The sequence below is a fragment of the Leucoraja erinacea genome, chromosome 24 (genome assembly GCF_028641065.1).
Source record: "Leucoraja erinacea ecotype New England chromosome 24, Leri_hhj_1, whole genome shotgun sequence".
Lineage (NCBI taxonomy): Eukaryota > Metazoa > Chordata > Chondrichthyes > Rajiformes > Rajidae > Leucoraja > Leucoraja erinaceus.
Window position 1 is genome coordinate 11152293 of NC_073400.1, and position 21139 is coordinate 11173431.

Here is a 21139-nt window from a genome sequence, read left to right on the forward strand (position 1 = left end):
GGGTCAGGGGACCCTTGCTGGAGATGCAATTACTTTCCGGGTCGTATCTCCGGTCGCTCTGCGGCCTAACATCTTGGAGCTGGAGGCCTCGCTCGGGACTGACTTTGTCACCACGGGGCGTGGACTTGCCATTGGAGCCGGTCCCTTGCCTGGGATCGCTCCAACCGCGGCCTGCGGACTTTACCATCGAGAGCTCGCAGTCTTGGGAGAGACCGTGGTTGTCGGGAGCTCCAACGACGCAGAATGTTCGACAAGCCCCAACACATGGTCCGATCGCTCGGCGCGGGGAGCTGAGATTCTTCCCCCCCTCCCCCCCCCCGATGCAGGGGTGATCGTCCTGACACGGAGGGCCCGGACGCCGCCTGCTATGGGAGTAAGATCGTCCCGCCAACGGAAGGCTCAAGGCCCCTGACCACGGGAGAAAAAAGAAGGGAAGAGATTTAACTTTTTTTTCGCCTTCCATCACAGTGAGGAATATGGAGGAGTCGCTTCTTCTTTCGTGTCCATCTTCCATGCTTCAAATGTTGACATTGCTGTCATCGTCCGTCCTGAATAGGACGCAAGCTTCTGGCATCAATCAGTGGGAGCCATCACGTTGAAATAGATGATGGTGGTAACAGAATTAGCTTGGGATACCTCCAGTTTCCAACCCCATGACGTGGGCGCTTCCACTACGTTGCAGAGGAGTCACTGTTGTGGATGTTTATGTTCAAATGTATTTTGTGTGTTCTGTTGCTTTTTATTTGTATGACTGATTTGGCAAATGAAATTCCTCATATGTTGCAAAACATACTTGGCCAATAAAGTATTATTGTATTGTATAATTCTTGCATGCAATGAGGGCATACATGCCATATGCCTGGTTCATTCTGTATATCTGTGGTCCTATTTTCCAGGAACTATTTATTTGTACTCCTAGATCTATTCAATAACACTTCCCAGGAACCTGCCATTCACTATGTACATACCGCCCTGGTTTAATTTCCCAAAATACATAACCTTGCACTCGTCAAGGTTAAAATCCATCTGATAATGCTCTGCCCAACTTTCCTACTGATCTATATCCTACTGATGAATTGTAGATTTTCTTTCTTGCTAACCTCACCAACTATTTTGTTGCCATCTGTATAATTATTAATCATGTCACCTACTCTTGCTTCCAAGTCCATAATATGTACAGCAAATAGGACCCAGTATTGATCCTTGTGACACACCACTGGTCACCAATCCAAAAATAAACCCCACACTACCACCATCTACCTCCTATCAACAAACCAGATTTATCCAGTTGGCTAGCTCACCTTAGATCTATATTTTCTGTACCAGCCTGTCATGCAGGGCCTTGTCAAAGACCTTGCTGAAGTTTCCTTAGACGACATCGACTACCCTGTACACCTAAATTATTTTGAGCACCTCTTCAGAAATTTGAATCAAATTTCGGACATGATTCCCAAGCACAAAGCCAAGCACACTGTCGCCAATTAGTCTTAGCCTTTCCAAATGGAAATAAATTGTCTCTCAGAATCCCTCTAATTACTTTTTCACCGATGATGTAAGGCTCCCATGTATGTCCATGCTGTCCTGCTAAATAAAGGTACCACACTGGCTATTTGCCAGTCTTCTGTTGTCTCACCTGTGGCTAATGAAATCACAAAAATCTCTACCAGGGCCCCGTCAATCTGCTCCCTTGCTTCCCATAACATCCTACGATGAACCTGGCCAGGCTATGTTAAAAACTGAATGTTATAGCAGAGCTTTACTGAACCAGATTATTAGATTTCACCTAAAACTCCATTGCTGTGCAGAAGACTTTCCAATTGATGATTGACCAATGCAAAAAGAGAACCCTTCCCTTTTCAGTGATTTTTTTTTTTTTTTAATTGATGATCCATTAAATGACCCAGATTTGAAAGCTGTGTTGTGAAAATAGCTCTGGCATCATTTTGTCACATTTCTCTCTTAATGTCCACATATCTTTTTGGTCGAGTGACATAGGAACTTTGTTTCCTTTTTAACATCTTTATTATAAGATGGGAGTACAAGTCTACTTCTGCAGCCACACATGTTCACTGAAGTGGGACCAATGCGTTTCTTGATTTTTTGTTGTTGTGTGGTGGCATAGGTCATCAAGTGTTCATGGGAACTTGTGCTATTGATTTTTCAGTCACCTGATAACCAGTCACCTTTAACACATATGATAGCATCCTGTAAACCATGCAGTAACAGAAGATGATAGGATAGCTCAATATGGATTTCTCTATGGTAAGTTGGATTGCATTTGGGCAGGGACAGGATTCGTTTGCAAGGTTGTACTAATTTTAACTGTCATTTTAATGCAAATACTGACAAAGCACTGGAGCTAATGTCCAGAAGAAGTTCAAAATCACTGATGTTAGTCCTCATTGGTCAGCTGATCAAGAAGTTTGAGAGATACAGGAATCACAGTGTCTTGGTCATCTGGGTGCAGAACTGGCTTACTCATGGACGGCAGAGGGTGTGGTGGAGGGGTATTATTCATGATGGAGGTCTGTGACCGGTGGAATTGCGTAGGGATTTGTGTTATAAGTTCTGCTGATTTCTATCAATGACTTGGCCATATATGTAGACGGGTTGGTAATTTGCTGATGACGTCAAGATTGTTGGAGTTGTGGACAGTGAGGAAGGTTGTCAAAGTGCACAAAAGATGTAGATCAGCTATAGAAATAGGTAGAGAAACGGCAGACGAAGTTTAATCTCCACGTGTGAGGTGTTACTCTATGGGGTGTCAAATGTGAGAAGAAACTAAGGTTGATGGCAATGCTCTTAACAACATTGATGTGCAGAGGGATCTTGGGGTTTAGGTCCACGACTCCCAATGGCAACATAAATGGAGAGAGTGGTAAAGGAAACATATGGTATGCTTGCCTTCATTGGTCTGGGCATTGAGTACAAGAGTCTGGGTGTCATTTGTAGGAAGAAACTGTAGATGCGTTAGACCGAAGATGGACACAAAATGCTGGAGTACCTCAGTGGGTCAGGCAGTAATTCTGGAGAGGAGGAATGGGTGACATTTTGTGTCGAGGCCCTTCAGACTGAAACGTCACCCATTCCTTCGCTCCAGAGATGGTGCCTGTCCCACGTAGTTACTCCAGCATTTGCGTTTATCTTCAGGATGTCATTTGCAGCTTTATAAGACTGGTTCAGTTGTATTTGGCGTATTGCTTGTAGTTCTGGTTGTCCCATTACAGGGAGAATGTTGAGGCTGTAGAAAGGGTGCAGAAGAGGTTGACCAGAATGTTGCCTGGATTGGGGGATATTAGCCACAAGAAGAGGTTGGACAAACTTGATTTGTTTTCTCTAGTGTATCAGAGGTTGAGGGAGACCTGATAAAAGTATATTTAAACTTATGAGTGGCATAGATGGGCTAAGAGTAGCCAGTTACTTTTTTTCTCCAGGGTGTAAATGTCAAAGACAAGAGGGCATAGCTTTAATATGAGAGGGACAAAGTTCAAATGAGATATATGGGGCAAGTATTTAACAGTGTGGCAGGTGCCTGAATGCACTCCCAGGCATGGTGGTGGAGGTCTATGCGATAGTGGCATTTAAGTGGATTTTAGATACGCAGATGGGTGGAGAGATATGGATCATGTGCAGGCAGATACGATTAGTTTATCTTGGTGCAGACATTGTGGGCTGAAGGACCTGTTTCTGTGTTGTACTGTTCTATATTCTACACAATACAAAACCTTGGTTCCACAGAATAGGACTGGCGCATCATTGTGTAGATGAAGCTAAATGTTTGGATGTTTAACCATCATCACTTATATTCCAAGGCATTGGTCAATATGTTCACCCCATATTGTATTCAGTGATCACATGGAACTCGTCTGATTTGCAATATCTCCACAATCAGTAGGTAAGTTAGGGCTTTATTCTTTGGAGCGCAGAAAGTTAAGGGGGGGACTTGATAGAGGTTTTTAAAATGATGAGAGGGATAGACAGAGTTGACGTGGAAAAGCTATTCCCACTGAGAGTAGGGAAGATTCAAACAAGGGAAACTTAAGGACTGAAGGAAATAACATGAGGGGGAACTTCTTTACTCAGAGAGTGGTAGCTGTGTGGAATGAGCTTCCAAAGGTGGTGGAGGCAGGTTTTTTTATCATTTAAAAAAAAATTGGATAGTTATATGGATGGGAAATGGAGGGTTGGTACTTAGGTATACATAGGGGAGATTATTTGGCAATCAATGTGTTTCCGTGCTGTAATGGTTATATGGTTATATGGTAAGAAACTTGAAGGAAATATCCCAAGTAATTCAAATGTTATTTTTCCAAATAGATTGCACTTAGTCACATTACTTTTTGCAATCAATGTTAAATGGTAAATATTCTAAAAGTCCTGTGGAGTCATTACAACATATTGAAAAGCTCCAAAGACCAAATCTGTATGCAGCTCCTTTCAAAATGTAAAATGCCCAACACAATTCTCATGCAAAAAAATGCATCAATTGACCTGAACGCAGCAGTGTTTCGAAATCACAAATCAAGTCATTGTTTGAACATTTGATTTGTATAAGGGCTAGGGAGTAAATGTTGGATAAGATATTTGAGAAGTATTCTTCCTTCTCTTCAAATAATACCATGGGATCATTCACTTGCAAGTCAGAGTAGCAATGCCTTTGGCTTTTACCAACACACCTGCATGACGCAATTTCTTACAGTTCTGATCTGGATCAGTGATTTGCTCTCATGCCAACCAAAAGCATGCATTTTAGTCCCTGACACTATCAAACATTAACTATTTAATTGATGATAAATGATCTCGTATGTGCTGATTTCCAGGTTTCCAGCTTGCTATTAATTTCCTTCAAATTAAACCAGAATATGAGTACAGTTGTATAAAACCAGCCCACATTATTCTTAATACATTTGGTGGGTGTTACATTATCATTCTGCAAGATGTAACAGTGTTAACAATTGAATTATGGAACAGCTACAGTCAAGCGTGGTGCTTGCATTATGTGCATCTTGCTGCAGATATTTTCCTTTCATTAAATAAATTGTAAAAATCCTCCACTGTTAGCAGTATGAACAAACAAGTCTTGTTTGTTATTGGTATAACTAGATATATTAACAATTCTCCATGGCAATTTGGCAATACGGTCAACTAACGCAGCTTTAATAACTAAAAATATGAATTGATGCTAAGCTAATCATGTTCACTTTCTCTCAATTTTTAAATTATTTGTTAACAGTTTAAAAACTCATAAAGGTAACTTTATCATTTGTCTTCTATTATGAAAAAGATGATTAGTGTAAATCTATAAAAATATGTTCAGTGAGATCAATTTTTCTCTATAAACACATGCTAGGTTTTAAAATGGATTTCAACCATAATTTGTCAATCTATTGAATTTAAAACTAAAGATCATTTATGAAGGAACTATTTAAGCGGTAAAAATCGAAATTGAGTGGATTGTGTCTCTGAAAATTGTATTTAACGTTTTTAACTCAACTACATAATTTCCAAAAAGATTGGTTTAGAATGTGTTTTGTTCTTGAAATTATATCAAGGAACTTGGCAATTCTTTCATCCTTTCACACATTTGCGGTCTGGAATAGAAAATGTTCAAAATCTGACGTGCTATGCTTCAGTTTAAATCCAAGTTGGTCAAACATGTATAGATTGCCATTTGTATAATCAATGGTAGGTTACAACAGAGACATTTTCAGGTTTCTTTCATAAATACTAATGCTTGAAACATTTGACTATTTATGTCACACTAAACGTATTTCCGATTGAGTAACTTGGTTTTATTTTAATATCTAAATTTCCCATGACAAGCATTTTATAGTTAACTAATGATTCAGTGTCTTAAAATTAAACTCTAACTGCGTTTCGAAGAATAAAATTACCATCTGATAAAAGTCAACTCTTGATTCAACATTTAAGCAGGACAAGGTTGCCCTCTTGAGGTGTTTCTGTGGATTTCAGGTTTCTGTGATTAGCTTTCCAATGTAATGATTAACATTTATCATATTTAGTTTACATGGTAACATTTGTCAATGTTTTATTGGGCACTTATTCGGTCTTGGTTTGGGCACAATGTAAATTGGAATCGCTGCAGCAGCTGGAAATTTGCTATAAAACAGAAAATGCCGGAATTCAGCAGGTCCGGCCAAATCTGTCCTATCCATCCCACCCCCATTACTCTACTAATTAAAAGTGAGTTTTTTCTCTTTCCTGATTCTGATAAAGGATCTTTCCTGAGGGTTTAACTGTGCGCTGTCTCACCAACAATCTCTCATCCCTTCCTTCTTTGTTGTTTTATAATATGTGTTAAATGTATGTTTTAGTGTTCCTTAGCTTGTTTTACGTGGGGGAAACTCTTTTTAATCGCTCACCTCGACGGAGATGCGACTTTTTTTCGTATCGTATCTCCGCCCGCACTGCGGCCTAACATCGTGGAGCTGGCGATTCCTGTCGTGGATCGACCTCGGACCCCAACCGGGAGCCTGCGGACTTAACATTGTGGAGCTCGTGGTCCCTGATTAGGGACAGACTTCGGGAGCTCCAAACCACAGGAGCTTCGGCCGCCCTGATGCAGGAGCTTCGATCGCCCTGACTGCGGATGGTTCGACTCCCCCGACTGCGGGAGAATATTAGACTTTATTGTCTTCCATCACAGAGAGGGATGTGGGGAATCCGCTCTGGCGAATGTTTATGTTAACTTTTATGTAATTGTGTGTCTTGTTGCTTTTTTTTAGTATGGCTGTATGGTAAATCGAATTTCACTGTACCTGGCTTAATTGGTGCATGTGACAATAACCAGACCTTTGAAGACCTTTGACAGCTTTAATGTTTTCTTTTTACCTTTATCTACACGTGCTGATTTTTTCAAATTTCACAATTTTCTGTTTTTACTTTGGGACACAGCAAATGCTTTCCTATTAATACAGCTACAAGTTATCAGATTATTTTTTTGTTTTTCATTCTCAGTAATCTAAAAGAAGTAGTTTTGTTCAATTCGATGACTAACCAAGTTTTGATTTTAAAATAACATTTACTATCAGCATTTTAGGGAACTGACATTAAAATCCTTGAGAATGTTTTTAGAGAAATCCTCATTGGGATTTAATTTGCTAATTTTCACTATTTCCATTTCCAACATGTTTACGGGTGTACCTTTACTATACCAGACTGCTGGTAATGTACAACTGCAGTCATATCATATCTGCAGGATGCAGAATTGTTACTCAAATGTTGGCATTCTTCCTTTAGGAATTGACGTTGAAACGGCAAGGAAAGAAGAAGAACACCGAATGCTACAGGACGCAAGGCAATGGTTGAATAGTGGCAAAATAGAGGATGTAAGAAACACCAAGTCAGGTGGTACCGCTCTGCATGTGGCTGCTGCTAAAGGCTATTTGGAAGTTTTGAAGTAAGTTGTGTGGGTGACAAATAAAACCACGATTTGCACTAATGTTAACAAGTGTTGTCATTTGTAATTGATAGTGATCTTTCACCTTGACCTTGCGTTAGATTGCTGCCAATGTCTACATGTCAGTGTTACGGTGAGGTGACAATTCGGAATATTTGGCTTTGTATTATATAGGTTTTGAATTTAGAGGCATCGTGGAAACAGGCACATAGGCTCATCGGCCCACTGAGTCCACGCCGACCATCGAAAACCCGCACGCACAAGTGTTCTATGTTACGTTTTTACAGAATTTACAGAAGCCCTTTAAGATACAAATCTGCATGCCTTTGGAATGTAGGAGGGAACCGGACCACTCAGAAAACCCACACAGACACGGACAACGTACACATTTGGTACAAATTTGGCATCCGTATGTCTGGGTTGAACCAGGTCTTTGGTGCTGAGGCAGCAGCTCTACCACTGTTGCCCCTTGAAGCCTCTTTTTCTAGTGTGCAGACACATTTCTCTGTGGTAATGCTTTGATTTGTATCACCCAAGGACAAATCGATGTATCTGATAGTTACGATTCCAACTTTATGATCAGAATTCCTTGGGGTTTTTTTTTGCTTTTTTCATTCTGTTTTAGGTTCTGACAGTAAATTCAGATCTTCCTCCTTTATTTTGTAGCACAGAAAACAAAGTGCTGCAGTAACTCAGCGGGTCAGGCAGAGTCACTGGAGGACATGGATGGGTGACATTTTGGGTCAGTCTGACGAAGGGTCCTGGGCCGAAATGTTACATATCCATGTCCTCCAGAGATGCTGCCTGAGTTGCTGAGTTACTCCAGCACTTGGTGTTTTGCACACAATTCCAGTGTCTGCAGTTCCTTGTGTCTACTTTAGACCAGTTCTCACAGGGCAGACTGGAGCCCAATTGTGCTGGTCATTGAAGTGTGTGAAGATCTTACTGAGTTCAGTAATTCCACATATGCTTGCAGCATTAAATTCTAAATGTATTATCTGCTGTTTACAAAACAAAGTTTCTGCAAAATGTATGTCACCCTATTCTCGATTTGAACACTTTCCTGTGTTTTACTTATTGTACCAAGTCCAATGTGGCATGTTTCTGCTATGCAAATATATTTTCTGCTGCGCTGCCTTTGCAAGTGATTTCTGCGCCACTGGAAGGGAGTTGTAAATCCTGTTTTGATATAAATGTGGATATGATGACACTGTACTTTGCTGCAGATCTTTTGGAATTCAAGCTGATTTCTGGTATCCGTACACACAGAATATTGTTGTGACTGGCATAGAAAGTATTTTAAATGGAAAATGCTCTTGTTCCTGCAAATTCTGCAATGAGCGTAATGCAGGGCTGCCATCCCTGGAAATGAATGAAATCTATTAGATTTGCCTTAACTGGAGCAAAAAGGGAAGTTGATTAATTTAAACCTACAAAATTCAGGCAGCACTATAGCCAGACTGGATGCAAATGGGTGTTTCCCTTTGCTGGGGTGGGGGGAATAAGGGGTCATGGTCTCAGTTTTTAGGACAAAAAATTTCAGACTGAGATGAAAATGTCTTCACTCATAGTGTGGTGCACCTTCAGAGTTTCCCCCCCATAGAGGAGTGTAGAGACCAAGTTGTAAAATATCTTTCGGAAGGAGATACATTCCGCTAAGATAATATCAGAGAGTGGGATTATGGTATTAAAGGTAGAATATCAGACATTATTAAATTGAGTGATGGAGCAGGATTGACTGACCTAATCCTGCTACTTTATCTGTTTCTCTGCATGAAGTAGATAAGTTGAAAAACATGAACAGGAAGAGAAAACAAAGGTTAATGGTTGCAGCTCCTTTCTACACAGATGCACCCTGATCTGACTTAGTGTTTACTGCTTTTTTGCCATTTCCATTACAAAGGTATGTCAATGCCTCCAGCATTCCCTTGAGCATTGGTTTCTGAAGGCCAAAGAGATAAAACATGGACACAATTGGTAAAGGGAGAGGAGGGAATAAGAAGCTACAATGGATATTGATACTTTTGAATTTATTTCTCAAGGCTCCTAATTCAGGCTGGATATGATGTAAATATCAAGGATAATGATGGCTGGACACCACTTCATGCTGCTGCTCATTGGTGCAAAGAGGAAGCCTGCAGAATCCTTATTGAGAATTTTTCTGATATGGATGCTGTTAACAAAGTGGTCAGTTGCTTCTAATAAGCTATTTTGTTACTGCAATCATTTATAAAACTGTTTTAGTGTCTCAGAGGATGTGAATTAATACTTACTTGGAAATAGATTGATACTGTTAAAATGTATTTCAAGCCAGATACTGAACTCTTTTAAACGAGCCAAAGGAAAGCAATTTATCAATGTGTCCAAACAGATTGTTTTGAGATAGACTTATTTTTCCCCTGTGCCGCAACAGATTGAATGTGGGTGGTCTAGTTACTGAATAGTTCCCTTGCTATTCAGGGAACTTCGAAAGGACATGCAAAGAAATTAGGTCACATCAATTGTAACTGAAAAACGAACATATCGTGAATTTTATTGGAATGCTATAATAAGCCAGAATGTGTTGGGAATTGCCAACAGTCTATGTCAACCTGCTAGCAGTCACTCTGCATTACACTTAGCCTGTTGGCTAGCCTGTTGGATAATATGAGGTGCACCAGGTGCACTGATCTTGCTTGGTTGTGGACCCCCGTGAGGTTATGTACAGATTCCATCGACTGAGTACAAACTTTGCAAATTTCCTGACATTTAAACTGGTCCATCTGCCAGCTGAACCTGTGTTAGGCAACAGCAATCATTTTTGAATGAAAGGAGAGGAATTGCTCTGAGGGACTTAATGTTTAATTACTCACATTTAATTCAAGATTTTTTAATTTTTTAAAGAAGTTTGTGGTTTAGTTTTTCAATATGCTAATGTAACAAATAAAATTTAAGAGGGCTAAAAAGGGCCATGAAAAGTCCTTGGCAAGAAGGGATTGAGGTGAATCCTAAGGCATTTTATTTGTATATTTGTTGCAAGAGGATAGCAAGGGAAAAGGTAGGGTCGTGCAGGTATAAATGAAGGAATTTATGAGTGAAGCCAGGGCAGTCCTTATTGTGTACTTTTTCAAGAAGCAAGGGCACAAATGATGGCGAGATCACAGAGGGATATGCTCATATTCTAGGTCATGATATGAAGATGTAGGATCTTTTGAACAACAGTAAAGCGAATAAATCCCCCAAAGCCTGATAGAATTTAACCCAGGATACAGAACGAGATGAGAGGAGACTGCTGTGGCATTGACAGATCATCACATTCTCTTTAGCCATGGGACTGCAACATAGCGAATGTTCGTTTGGTTAAGAAAGACAACCATGATAATTGTTGAAATTATAGGACAGTAAGCTTGCACTGGTGGTCAGGAAATTATTGGAGAAGAGTCTTAGGAACAGATCTATTTACATTTGGGGGAAAAACATGAATGTACCAAGGGTAGTTGACTTTGTGCAGGGAAGGTCCCATGTAGTTTTCAATGAGGAAATGTTTTTTCAGCACAGTTTTATTCTCACCTTTTTCTTGCAGGTATAAAGCTAGATTTTATTACTTTAATTTTTCAGTCCCTTGAATGAGGTTATCTGCATTGTATTTGCAGGGTCAGACTCCTTTTGACTTGGCTGATGAGAGTATCATTGAACATTTGGAGGAGCTCCAGAAGAAACAGAATATTGTAAGTGATATATGTATTTTTCTTCCTTGATTAACAGTAATGATAATGCTATTTGATTATCCATATAGGGCTTGGAATTCACAGTTTTTGTTTGGTTTAATTCATTGTTTTTGTAAGTGTTAAAATCTCTTAATTTAGGATATTAAATTTAAAAATGAATAGACTTTTAATCACTAAGGACAGATATATTGAAATGCACATGCACATATTAGCTGATATCTATACATAACTAAACCTCTGATCTTGTTATCTTCCGGTTTGTGCCATCTTTCTATTTGCGCAAAATGGTTTGCGATAGCGCTACGATTTTTTTTGCCAGTTCATTCACCAAGTTTTGTTCCAATCGGTTGAATATCGCAAAAGTTTACGAGGTTTAAAAAATCTTAAAAACAGCGCGTGCGCAGTTCGATCTCTTCTCCTGCCGTTCAGCACAGTGCAGATTGGTCTCTTCCCCTGTCACTCCCCTGGACAGTCCACCCCTTCCTGCGCTATAGCGTCTTTACTGGAGTTGAGGATAGCCGGCGGAGGTATCCAACCAGGCACAAGTTTCGGAGGGACCCGAAGCAGCCCAGCCTCGAGCAGCCCGGTGTCGGAGACCCAGCCCAGCCCGGAGTCGGAGACCCAGCCCACCCGGAGTCGGAGACCCAGCCCAGCCCGGAGTCGGAGATGTCACCAAGCGGAAAGCGGAGACTCTGATCCCGGCGGAGGAGAACGACCAGCGACCAGCGCCCGCTGTGAGTCCCCATCGCACCGCCAATTCCAGCCACTGCCCCTCTGGTCCCCCTCGCTGGCTCCTCGCCCCCCTTTCCCCATGATACCCCCATCTCGCCCAATGGCTCTTCCCCGTCTTTTCTCCGAGCTCGCTGCCATCCGCCCACACACCCCTCTCCCCCCCCACAACTTCCTGCCCACACCCCCCCATCCCCGCTCACACCCCCCCTCCCTGCGTTGGAACAGTTTGCGTTGGGGGACCAGGCCTCCCGTGTGACTGGGATCCAACAACGGGTCCCACTTAGTATAGTAGTGGATTAAATTTGCGCGCTTGCTCTGGTACCGTGCTAAAACAAATGTGTTTATTTAAAATACATTATGGTCGTGTTTAAAGTAGGAGCAGAGAATGCAAGCAGTTGTATTCTTATAATCATTGTATCTTACAAACGCTGATGGTTATACACTTGTATCTCAAATGAAGGTAAGTAGATTTCAGATTACGCACTAGCTTCATGGAGCTAGCAGCATCAGTAAACAGTCGCATATTACTCCCTGACTTTTTAATGTTTGGAGACTTTTATGAGAGAGAGAGAGAGAGAGAGAGAATTACAAGCTTACATAATTTCTATGCTAACCATTCCACCCAGTTTTCTAATCTTTAACTAATGTAAGCCATACACTGTCAGTTGAAATAGGGTTGTAATCAAGAGTAGTGTCTTGCAACAGTTGCAGTACATCACTAATCATTTTCAGAAACATGGCAAATATTTGTTAAACTGCAGCCAGAATTCACGCTGCAAGGCTTTCTTGTGAAATAACTCAACGGGTTTCATTCATTGGATTTAACATCCACAATTGCACTATTGCCTTAACTACTGCATGATCAATGTCCTCCACTCCTCATGCTTTCATTCATTTCACTGAGTCTGTGGAAGCATACCTATACTGCTTCAGGAGTTGATGCTGAGTATTCAATCGTCATGTGCAATGCACCTTGTGGAAATTCTGAAATCAACTAATGAAACCAATTAGTTGTGCCACTAATCCGAGCATCTTACAGACAAATGGGAGCAGTCATCCATCCTTTGTATTGTTTCAAAAACATGCAGCAGCTCAAAAAACAAATGTCAAATCAACTTTCGCCACTGTAGGCATGGTGCTTTATACATGGGTGGATGGGAAGACAAATATTTGTCCAAGTAGACCTTTGTGCAGTTCTCATAGTTATTAAGATGACAGTTTACAGTTCATACGAGTTTAGGGACTGAAAAATTAAAGCTAAATGTTCTTTTGAACTACAAATAAGTCAAAGTATGTGCATGGCTGTCATTATTTACCTTTGGGTTGAAGAACAATTTTTTTGCTCTATAAATTATATGCTATATAGACAATTAAAACCTGTCCGACAAGCAGAACTTTCAAGTTGGACTTGAAACCACCCAAAAGCAAAATAATTATACTTGCAATATTATTTGAACTGTTTCACCCACATGATCCTCAGTCCTCGCAACTTTCACTGACAACTCTTTACTATGGTTGTTTCTGTTTTGGTATGTTTCAACAACAATCTGTCAAAATTATATGTGATATTTTCTTTTTGAAATCTTCATGTTCTTTTTCTATTTAATAGACCTTTCTTGAACATTTGAGAAACTGGTACTTTCGATTCTGAAATCTGAAGAGTTCTGTTGGCCCAATTGGGTTTATTATTAGACTTTACTTTAGACTTTAGAGATACAGCGTGGAAACAGGCCCTCCGCCCATCAAATCCGCACCGACCAGGTGCACTAGTACTTTCCTATGCACTCGGGACAAGTTACGATTTTACCAAAGCCAATGAAACAGCAAACCTGTATGTCTTTGAAGTGTGGGAGGAACCCGGAGCACCCGGGGAAAACCCACAGGGTCACTGGGAGAATGTACAAACTCTGTACAGGCTGCACCAACAGTGAGGATCAAACCTGGGTCTCTGGCACCTTAAGACAGCAACTCTACTGCTGTGCCATTGTGCCACCCCGTCACTTGTACCGAGCTACAGTCAATACATTTTTGCCTGCTATCCAGCAAATCATACTATACATGAGGCTAACTGATAGTGCAGCAGAGAAAATAAACAGAGTGTAGTATTATATTACAGTTAAAGAGAAAGTGAAGATAAAATGAAGTCCAAGGCTGCCTAGAGATAGATTTGAAGATTAGTTATTTATCCGTAGCACCTGAGAGTTCGAGTCTGATAACACCAGCTCAGACTCACTCCCTGGCACTCTCAAACCTTTCCATTGAACAAGGCAGGAGTGCAATGATTTTCTCTCCACTTGCCTTAAGTACAGCCCTGAAATGTTCAAGAAACTCAATGCTCTTCAGGGCAAAACAGCCTGCTTCACCAGTACTCTGTCCATCATAACATTCATTTGTTCCACCATCTGCACACAGCTGTTGCAGTGGACAAAATACATTACAGTTACTCAATTAGGTCACTTTAATATCATTTTCCTAACCCAGGACCTCTTCTACCAGAAGATGGATGCAAAATGCTGGAGTAACGCAGCGGGTCAGGCAGCATCTCTGGAGAAAAGTAATAGGAGACGTTTCAGGTCGTAATCCTTCTTCAAACCGACCCGAAAGATTGCCTATTCTTTCTCTCCAGGAGGCTGCCTGACCTGCTGAGTTAGTCCAGCAATTTGTGTCTAACTGTGGTATAAACCAGCAACTGCAGTTTCCTCTTGCACCTCGGCCACAAGGAATGATACGGGTTATAACGGTTTGGAAATTAGGCACTCTTTCCCCAGTAAGTTACCCTCCAAATTGCACACTGTTATGACTTGGAAATGTATTGTTGTTGGTGGGGCGGGTGATAAATGGGGACATGCCGTTTAGGTTATGTGCCAGAATCTGATAACCAAATTTATAAAGTGAGCCACAATGGGAGAGATGATGATTAGATGAGACCAGAAGGGGGAGGAAATCCATTGGGTGAAATGTGTGGGTCGTAGATGGATCAAATGAGGAGGGGGAGGAGGATGAAAGTTGATGATAGGGCGATTGGAGGGTTGGGAGGGAAATGGAGCAAAAATGGGTGGATTGCAAGTGAGAGAGGAACTACAGGATGGCCTGACATTTGATTCGTTCGTATTTGTGCCTTTTGGTTGTGGACTGCCCAGGTGGAATATAAGCTGTTTTACTCAACTGCTTAAAATTATTCATTGGCTGCAGGTACAGCAGGCAATGAAGAAAACAAATGGCATGTTAACCTTCATAACAAGATGAGTTGTGTATATGAGCAAAGAGGTCCTTCTGCAGTTGAACAGGGCCCTAGTGAGACCACACCTGGAGTATTGTGTGCAGATTTGGTCTCCAAATTTGAGGAAGGACATTCTTGCTATTGAGGGAGTTTGCAAGGGAGTGTCATATGTTGATAGAATGGAGTGGCTGGACTAGTATACTCTGGAATTTTGAAGGATGAGAGGGGATCTTATTGAAACAAGATTATTAAGGGTTTGGACACACTAGAGGCAAGAAACGTGTTCCCGATGTTGGGGGAGTCCAGAACCAGGGGCCACAGTTTAAGAATAAGGGGTAAGCCATTTAGAACGGAGATGAGGAAATACTTTTTCACACAGAGTTGTGAGTCTGTGGAATTCTCTGCCTCAGAGGGCGGTGGAGGCCGGTTCTCTGGATACTTTCAAGAGAGTTAGATGGAGCTCTTAAAGATAGCGGAGTCAAGGGATATGGGGAGAAGGTGGGAACGGGGTACTGATTGTGGATGATCAGCCATGATCACATTGAATGGCGGTGCTGGCTCGAGGGGCCAAATGGCCTACCCCTGCATCTATTGTCTACTAGACAATATTGTGGGTGTTTTCTTCACTTAATTGATTTTCAATGTTTTCAGAATTTGTAATTGATTTTGATTTGACATTGATAATATATCTGATGCCTGTAATTTGTATCCTTTAATAGCTTCGCACTGAGAAACGAGCTGTGAAATCAACACTTATTGAATCAACAGTAAACTGCAAACTGCAACCCAAGCATTTGAGGTACTTCATACAATGTCAATTGCTCCATTTTCTGTGAGCATCTATTACATAGTTATTTTTGTCTTTTGAGATTTTGAAAGTGCATCAATTCCACACTGAATTTCTGTTTTTGCTTTAGTTTGTGGACATTTTCCTGTAGTTTTAGTTATAGCTACGTCCCCAGAGTAAGAAGTTTAGTGGAGTAAACAATCATCAAAATTTAATTGTGGTGATTGTTGTTGTTCACATTGTAGCCCCAGGCTGACCAAACTTTCTTCAGGCCTCCGCCACCGACGAGATGCGTTTGGTTACCGTGGGGCTCCTCCCCTCTGGTGATGGGTGGTGAATGTGAAGCGCTCGCTGGTGCACTTTGTGGAAGATGTTGGCGGCTCGGCCAGGAGTAGCCTTCCACTAACTCCATCGTTCTCACTCGCCTTTCCAGTGTTGCACTGACAGTGGGCGAAACTGGAAGAGCAGTGAACCCAGGCGAAACTTTTATATCTACATAGTGGACGGGAAGTGCTTGCCATCTCTCTGTTGCAATAACACAGGTCATTCAGGAAATGGGACAACCTATTGTGAATTGTTTACATAAGTCGCCTGTTATGTACATTATGGTCACGTTTTGGAAAGTAATATATTTTCTGAATCCTATTTATCCGCTTTGCAAAATTTGCCGAGTATTTTTGTAGCTTGGATGTAAGATGCATTTAATTCAGTGATTTTCAACCTTTCTGACCGTACCTGTTGGAGACCATGAGAAAAGACTATTGTGCAAAATACTTGTTTCTGCAGAGTGTACCATCTGTCCCAGCCAAATCAGAGAGGACATTTTTCAGCTGCTTCCATACCAAAAATGCTTTGCAAATTTGTTTGTTGCAGTAACAGCAAGTAGGTGCTAGACCTTTCATGGGTATTGATTATATTATATTTTACTTTGCAGTTAGGTCAATCAAGAATCTAGTGGGGGTTCTAGATTTTGTATTAAATATATTGCTTGTTTATCTGTAAAGCAAACTTACCATGTTTTTATTCTGGATCGTTTACTCTCAAAATAAGAAGTGACAGCTTTAATAAGGGTAATTAAAAGACAACAGATATAATATGCATCAGATTACCAGCTGTGGAGACAAGCTGTATCCATGTTTTGCTCATTGAACTTGCAATCTTGGAAAGGGCATTGATGCGAGCTGACCGTTGCCCATCCCATGGCAGAGCTCAGATTTTACAGAACAATCTTGCCACAGTATCCAGACTTTAAACAAATTGTACTCTGTGTAGCAATAGTTACAGCATTGACTTGACCATTCTTAATCTCACTGTAGAGATATGAATTCAGCCATTTCCGATAATCTGAACAAGTAAAGGAAATTGTCATTATTGTTACAGTAAAGACAGTCTACTTTCTGAGGAAGAAAAGGAAACAAAGCGCAAATCCCTAGAACGAGAGAAAGTTGATGAAGAGGGTAAAAAAGATGAATCTAGCAGCTCCAGTTCTGAGGAAGATGATGATGCTTCTGATTCTGAATCCGAGATAGATGCAGGTAAGGTGAATGGAGGATGAAATGTTAACTTGTTGGGGGGACATGTTATGCAGGTATAAATTTGATGCAAATACTAACATTTGATGTTCCAAATTTGGGTGCCTCTTCTCCAGGGTCCAAGCAATTTCAGATGTAGGGTCACTTAATGACGACCTCTATTGTTTGTGCACATTTAATTGTAATAAATTACTGGAGCAAATTCTGGTTGAAAAGAATGAATTAGAAATTCCAGCTACCTGCTCTGTGAATAGCCATTTTGTGAAGTATTAAGTTAACAATCTGCTGATATTAATTATTTTGCTACAGAAGGGCAACTTGGCCTGCTGTTTGGTAAAGCTTTCCAATTAGTACCCTTGTTCTTCAAAGCTGGTAAATGTTTCAATTTTCAGGGGTAAATATTCAGAAAACTCTATGCATTCATCAAAGGCCTGCTTTCCTTCCTAACATGTAGTGCCCAGAGTGGGGCACAATTATCTGGCTAAATTCATGTGATAGGAGCAGAATTAGGCCATTCAGCCCATCAAGTGTACTCCGCCATTCAGTCATGGCTGATATATCTTTACCTTTTAACCCCATTGTCCTGCCTTCTCCCCATAACCCCTGGCACCCGTACTTCTTTATAATCTATGTCTGCCGTAGAAATATCCATTGACTTGGCCTCCACAGCGTCAGTGACAATTAAATCCACTCTGACTAGATAAATCCCTCCTCATCTAAGGCTGAGATGCTGGAAAGTACTGTAGAACAGAGACAGAGGGATATAAATACAGAATTCCTTGAAATGGATAACATAGGTAGACACGGTGATCAAGTGGATGTTTGACATTTTTGTTGGTCAGCGAATTGAGTACAGGAATTTGGACTTCATGTTACAACTGTGGGTGAGACCGCACACGGTATATTGTGTTCAGGTTTGGCCATCTTGCAATTGAAATTTTGTCACCAAGCTGGAAAGGATGCAGAAACGATTCAAAACGTGTTACTGTGGCTGGAGGGCTTGAGTTATGAAGGTGAGACTGGATAGGTTGGGACATTTTTTTTCCCTGGACCAGAGGAAGCTGAGGGGTGACTTTATAGCGGTAATAAAATTATAAGGGGTATTGATAAGGTGAATGGTCCATCTTTGAATGAAAATATAATGTTTTTACATTGAAGAGGGAATAGCTGCTGTGTAATTGTTAATGATCTATTTTTATTTCATCTTCGTGTTTAAACCATTCGCTGTTTTGATCCAAGAGCCAATTTCATTGAACGTTCAAATCTTCCCTTGGAGAGGTTGCGAAGCTGTACTGGATTCTGGAGATTAACTCCATTCACATTTGCAGCGAGCAGACAAATTATTTCTCAGAGGATGGACTATTTTATTTAAAATAATTGAAACTTTGTTTCTGCAGATAAATCAAAGCCTTCTATCAAAAATAGTATTAACAGCAAATTGAATAGCAGTATCTCTCAACTATCTCCAACAACAGGGCAGTCCACTAGATTTACAGCTACCACTACAACAAGAAAGGTAAAATGCAGTTCTCGTGCCATTTATTCCTCTGACATTGTAGTTTGTGTAACAGATGGAATAGTTGAGTGATTTCATAATTTTTTTCATGAAGGTAACAATTATATAGTAACTGATTTACTTAGGAATGAAATAGGAAGAAAACATTAAAGATAGTCTAGGCTTGATGTAACAGGTGTTCACTTAAGCATTATATGAACTGAAGAAAGATTAAAAGTGGAGAGTGATGCAAGTCAAAAGCAGCCAATTTTGTTTTAAAGATAGGACTTGAAAAAAGTTTGAGGTGCAATAGATTATCATTGCACTTGGATAAATTCTTTGATTTGATGAAATTCAGCAGAGAACAGAATGGCAAGGTTTAATTTGAGTTTAATTTTTACTGAACAAAAACCCAACAGTGTTCACGACCAGGATAGACACAGAATGCTGGAGTAACTCAGCGGGACAGGCAGCATCTCTGGAGAGAAGGAATGGGTGACATTTCGGGGCGAGACCCTTCTTCGTGTTACTATAGATTATATGCGCTGTCATAATTCTCTCCAGCTATTATGGTGCAACATTACATTTTGAAGTTAAGTTTAGAATGTCAAAAAGATCTAGGTGTATTTTTAGACTTGAAAAAATATATATTTAGCCTAATTATCGAATGGTTAAATGCAATTCCTTTTTAACAAAGTACATTTTGTATGATGATCCCTGTTGTCTTTAAAAAATAGGTCTTACCATGATTTTTTTTTTTTTTTTTTAAGCTTGCATATGGAAATATTTTTTGAAACCTTTCCTACTATTGACCAAATTAGAATTTGAGTTTTATCTGGTGTGGGGAATATTTTTATGCCAGATTCGCAACTGTCCAGTTACAGTCAATCAAAGTGAGTCTAGATTCTCTTGGGTACGTCCATAATTAGTGAGTGAGAAGCTGGCCACAATTCATCGATTTTTGAAAGTGCTCTTGTTTCCTGCTTGGTGCAGAAGAATGCTTCATATTTAATGTTAGTGTCAGTGCCCTATCCAGCTCCTCTATCCCGAGCATTGAGGCACCAGTTGCACTTGGGCATCTACAGTGGATGGTCACATCTTTCCCATGTCTGTGACAGACGTCCAAAACAGGTATTCCGATTTCCGATAGAGCAGTAAATTACAGGAGAGAAGGTGCTTGAATGATCTCAAGGATTCTTTAAGGAAGGATTACTATTTAGCAAACTCATAAGATCTTAAGTAATAGTAGAATTAGGCCATTTGGCCCATCAAGTCTTGTCCACCATTCAAACATGGCTGATTTATCTCTCCCTCCTAACCCTATTCACCTGCCTTCTCCCCATTGTCTCTGGCACCCATACTAATCAAGAAATGATCGATCTCTGCCTTAAATGTATCCACTGAATTTGCCTCCACAGCCTTCTGTACCAAAGAATGCCACCGGTTCTCCACCCTCTGACTAAAGAAATTCCTCCACGTTTCCGTCCTAAAAGAACAACCTTTGATTCTGAAGCTAGGACCTGTAGTCCTAGACTTCCCCACTAGTGGAAACATCCTCTCCACATCTACTCGATCCAAGCCTTTCACTATTCTGTACATTTCAATGAGTTTCCCCCTCATTCTTCTAAACTCCAGCGAGTACCGGCCCAGTGCCGACAAACGCTCATTCCTGGGATCATTCTTGTAACCCTCCTCTGGACCCTCTCCAGAGCCAACACACCCTTCCTCGTGGGAATCTCTGAAGTATGGAGACATGTGAGATGGCACAGGTGAAATCTTGATCCTCTTTCAGATTGATGGCCAAGAATGCCAGATAAGGAAGGGGTGACCTGTAAAGCCGGAGGGAGAGATATGGGTGGAAAGGTGCAGAGGGGAGTAGAAAGAGGTAGAGTAAAAGGAAAATGGAGGGCTCTTGAGGAGAGAGGGGTGAGAGATGAATGGAAGGACTAAGGTGCCAGGGTAGTGGAAGAAAGGTGTGTGCACAAGGGTGAAAGAGGAAGAGGTGGATGCACGAGCAGGGGAATGGTCAGGGGCAGGGAGTCTACTTGAGATTGTTGGTATTCTCCTCCTTCACCCCCCCCCCCCCCCCCCCCCCCCCCCCCCCCCCCCCCCCCCCCATCCTGGTGTGCATCCACCTTCCTTGTCAATGTGAAGCCCTTTACCTCCACTATTTCACCTCCAGTGTTACCACCTCCACCTTTCAGCCGATTACCCTTCCTTACCTACGTCCACTCATCACTTGCCAG

The 21139-nt window shown here is 41.0% G+C and overlaps 1 protein-coding gene across 2 annotated transcripts in view; it reads left to right on the forward strand.

The window, feature by feature from the left end:
- Positions 1-21139, forward strand: part of LOC129708645 (protein phosphatase 1 regulatory subunit 12A-like) — a 171374-nt gene that overhangs the window by 66728 nt on the left and 83507 nt on the right. For both annotated transcript variants that reach the window (XM_055654530.1, XM_055654531.1), the window contains exons 4-9: positions 7261-7420; positions 9463-9607; positions 11053-11127; positions 15799-15878; positions 17247-17401; positions 18796-18914. In XM_055654530.1, the coding sequence (XP_055510505.1) occupies positions 7261-7420; positions 9463-9607; positions 11053-11127; positions 15799-15878; positions 17247-17401; positions 18796-18914 (734 nt within the window). The remainder of the gene's footprint in view (positions 1-7260; positions 7421-9462; positions 9608-11052; positions 11128-15798; positions 15879-17246; positions 17402-18795; positions 18915-21139) is intronic.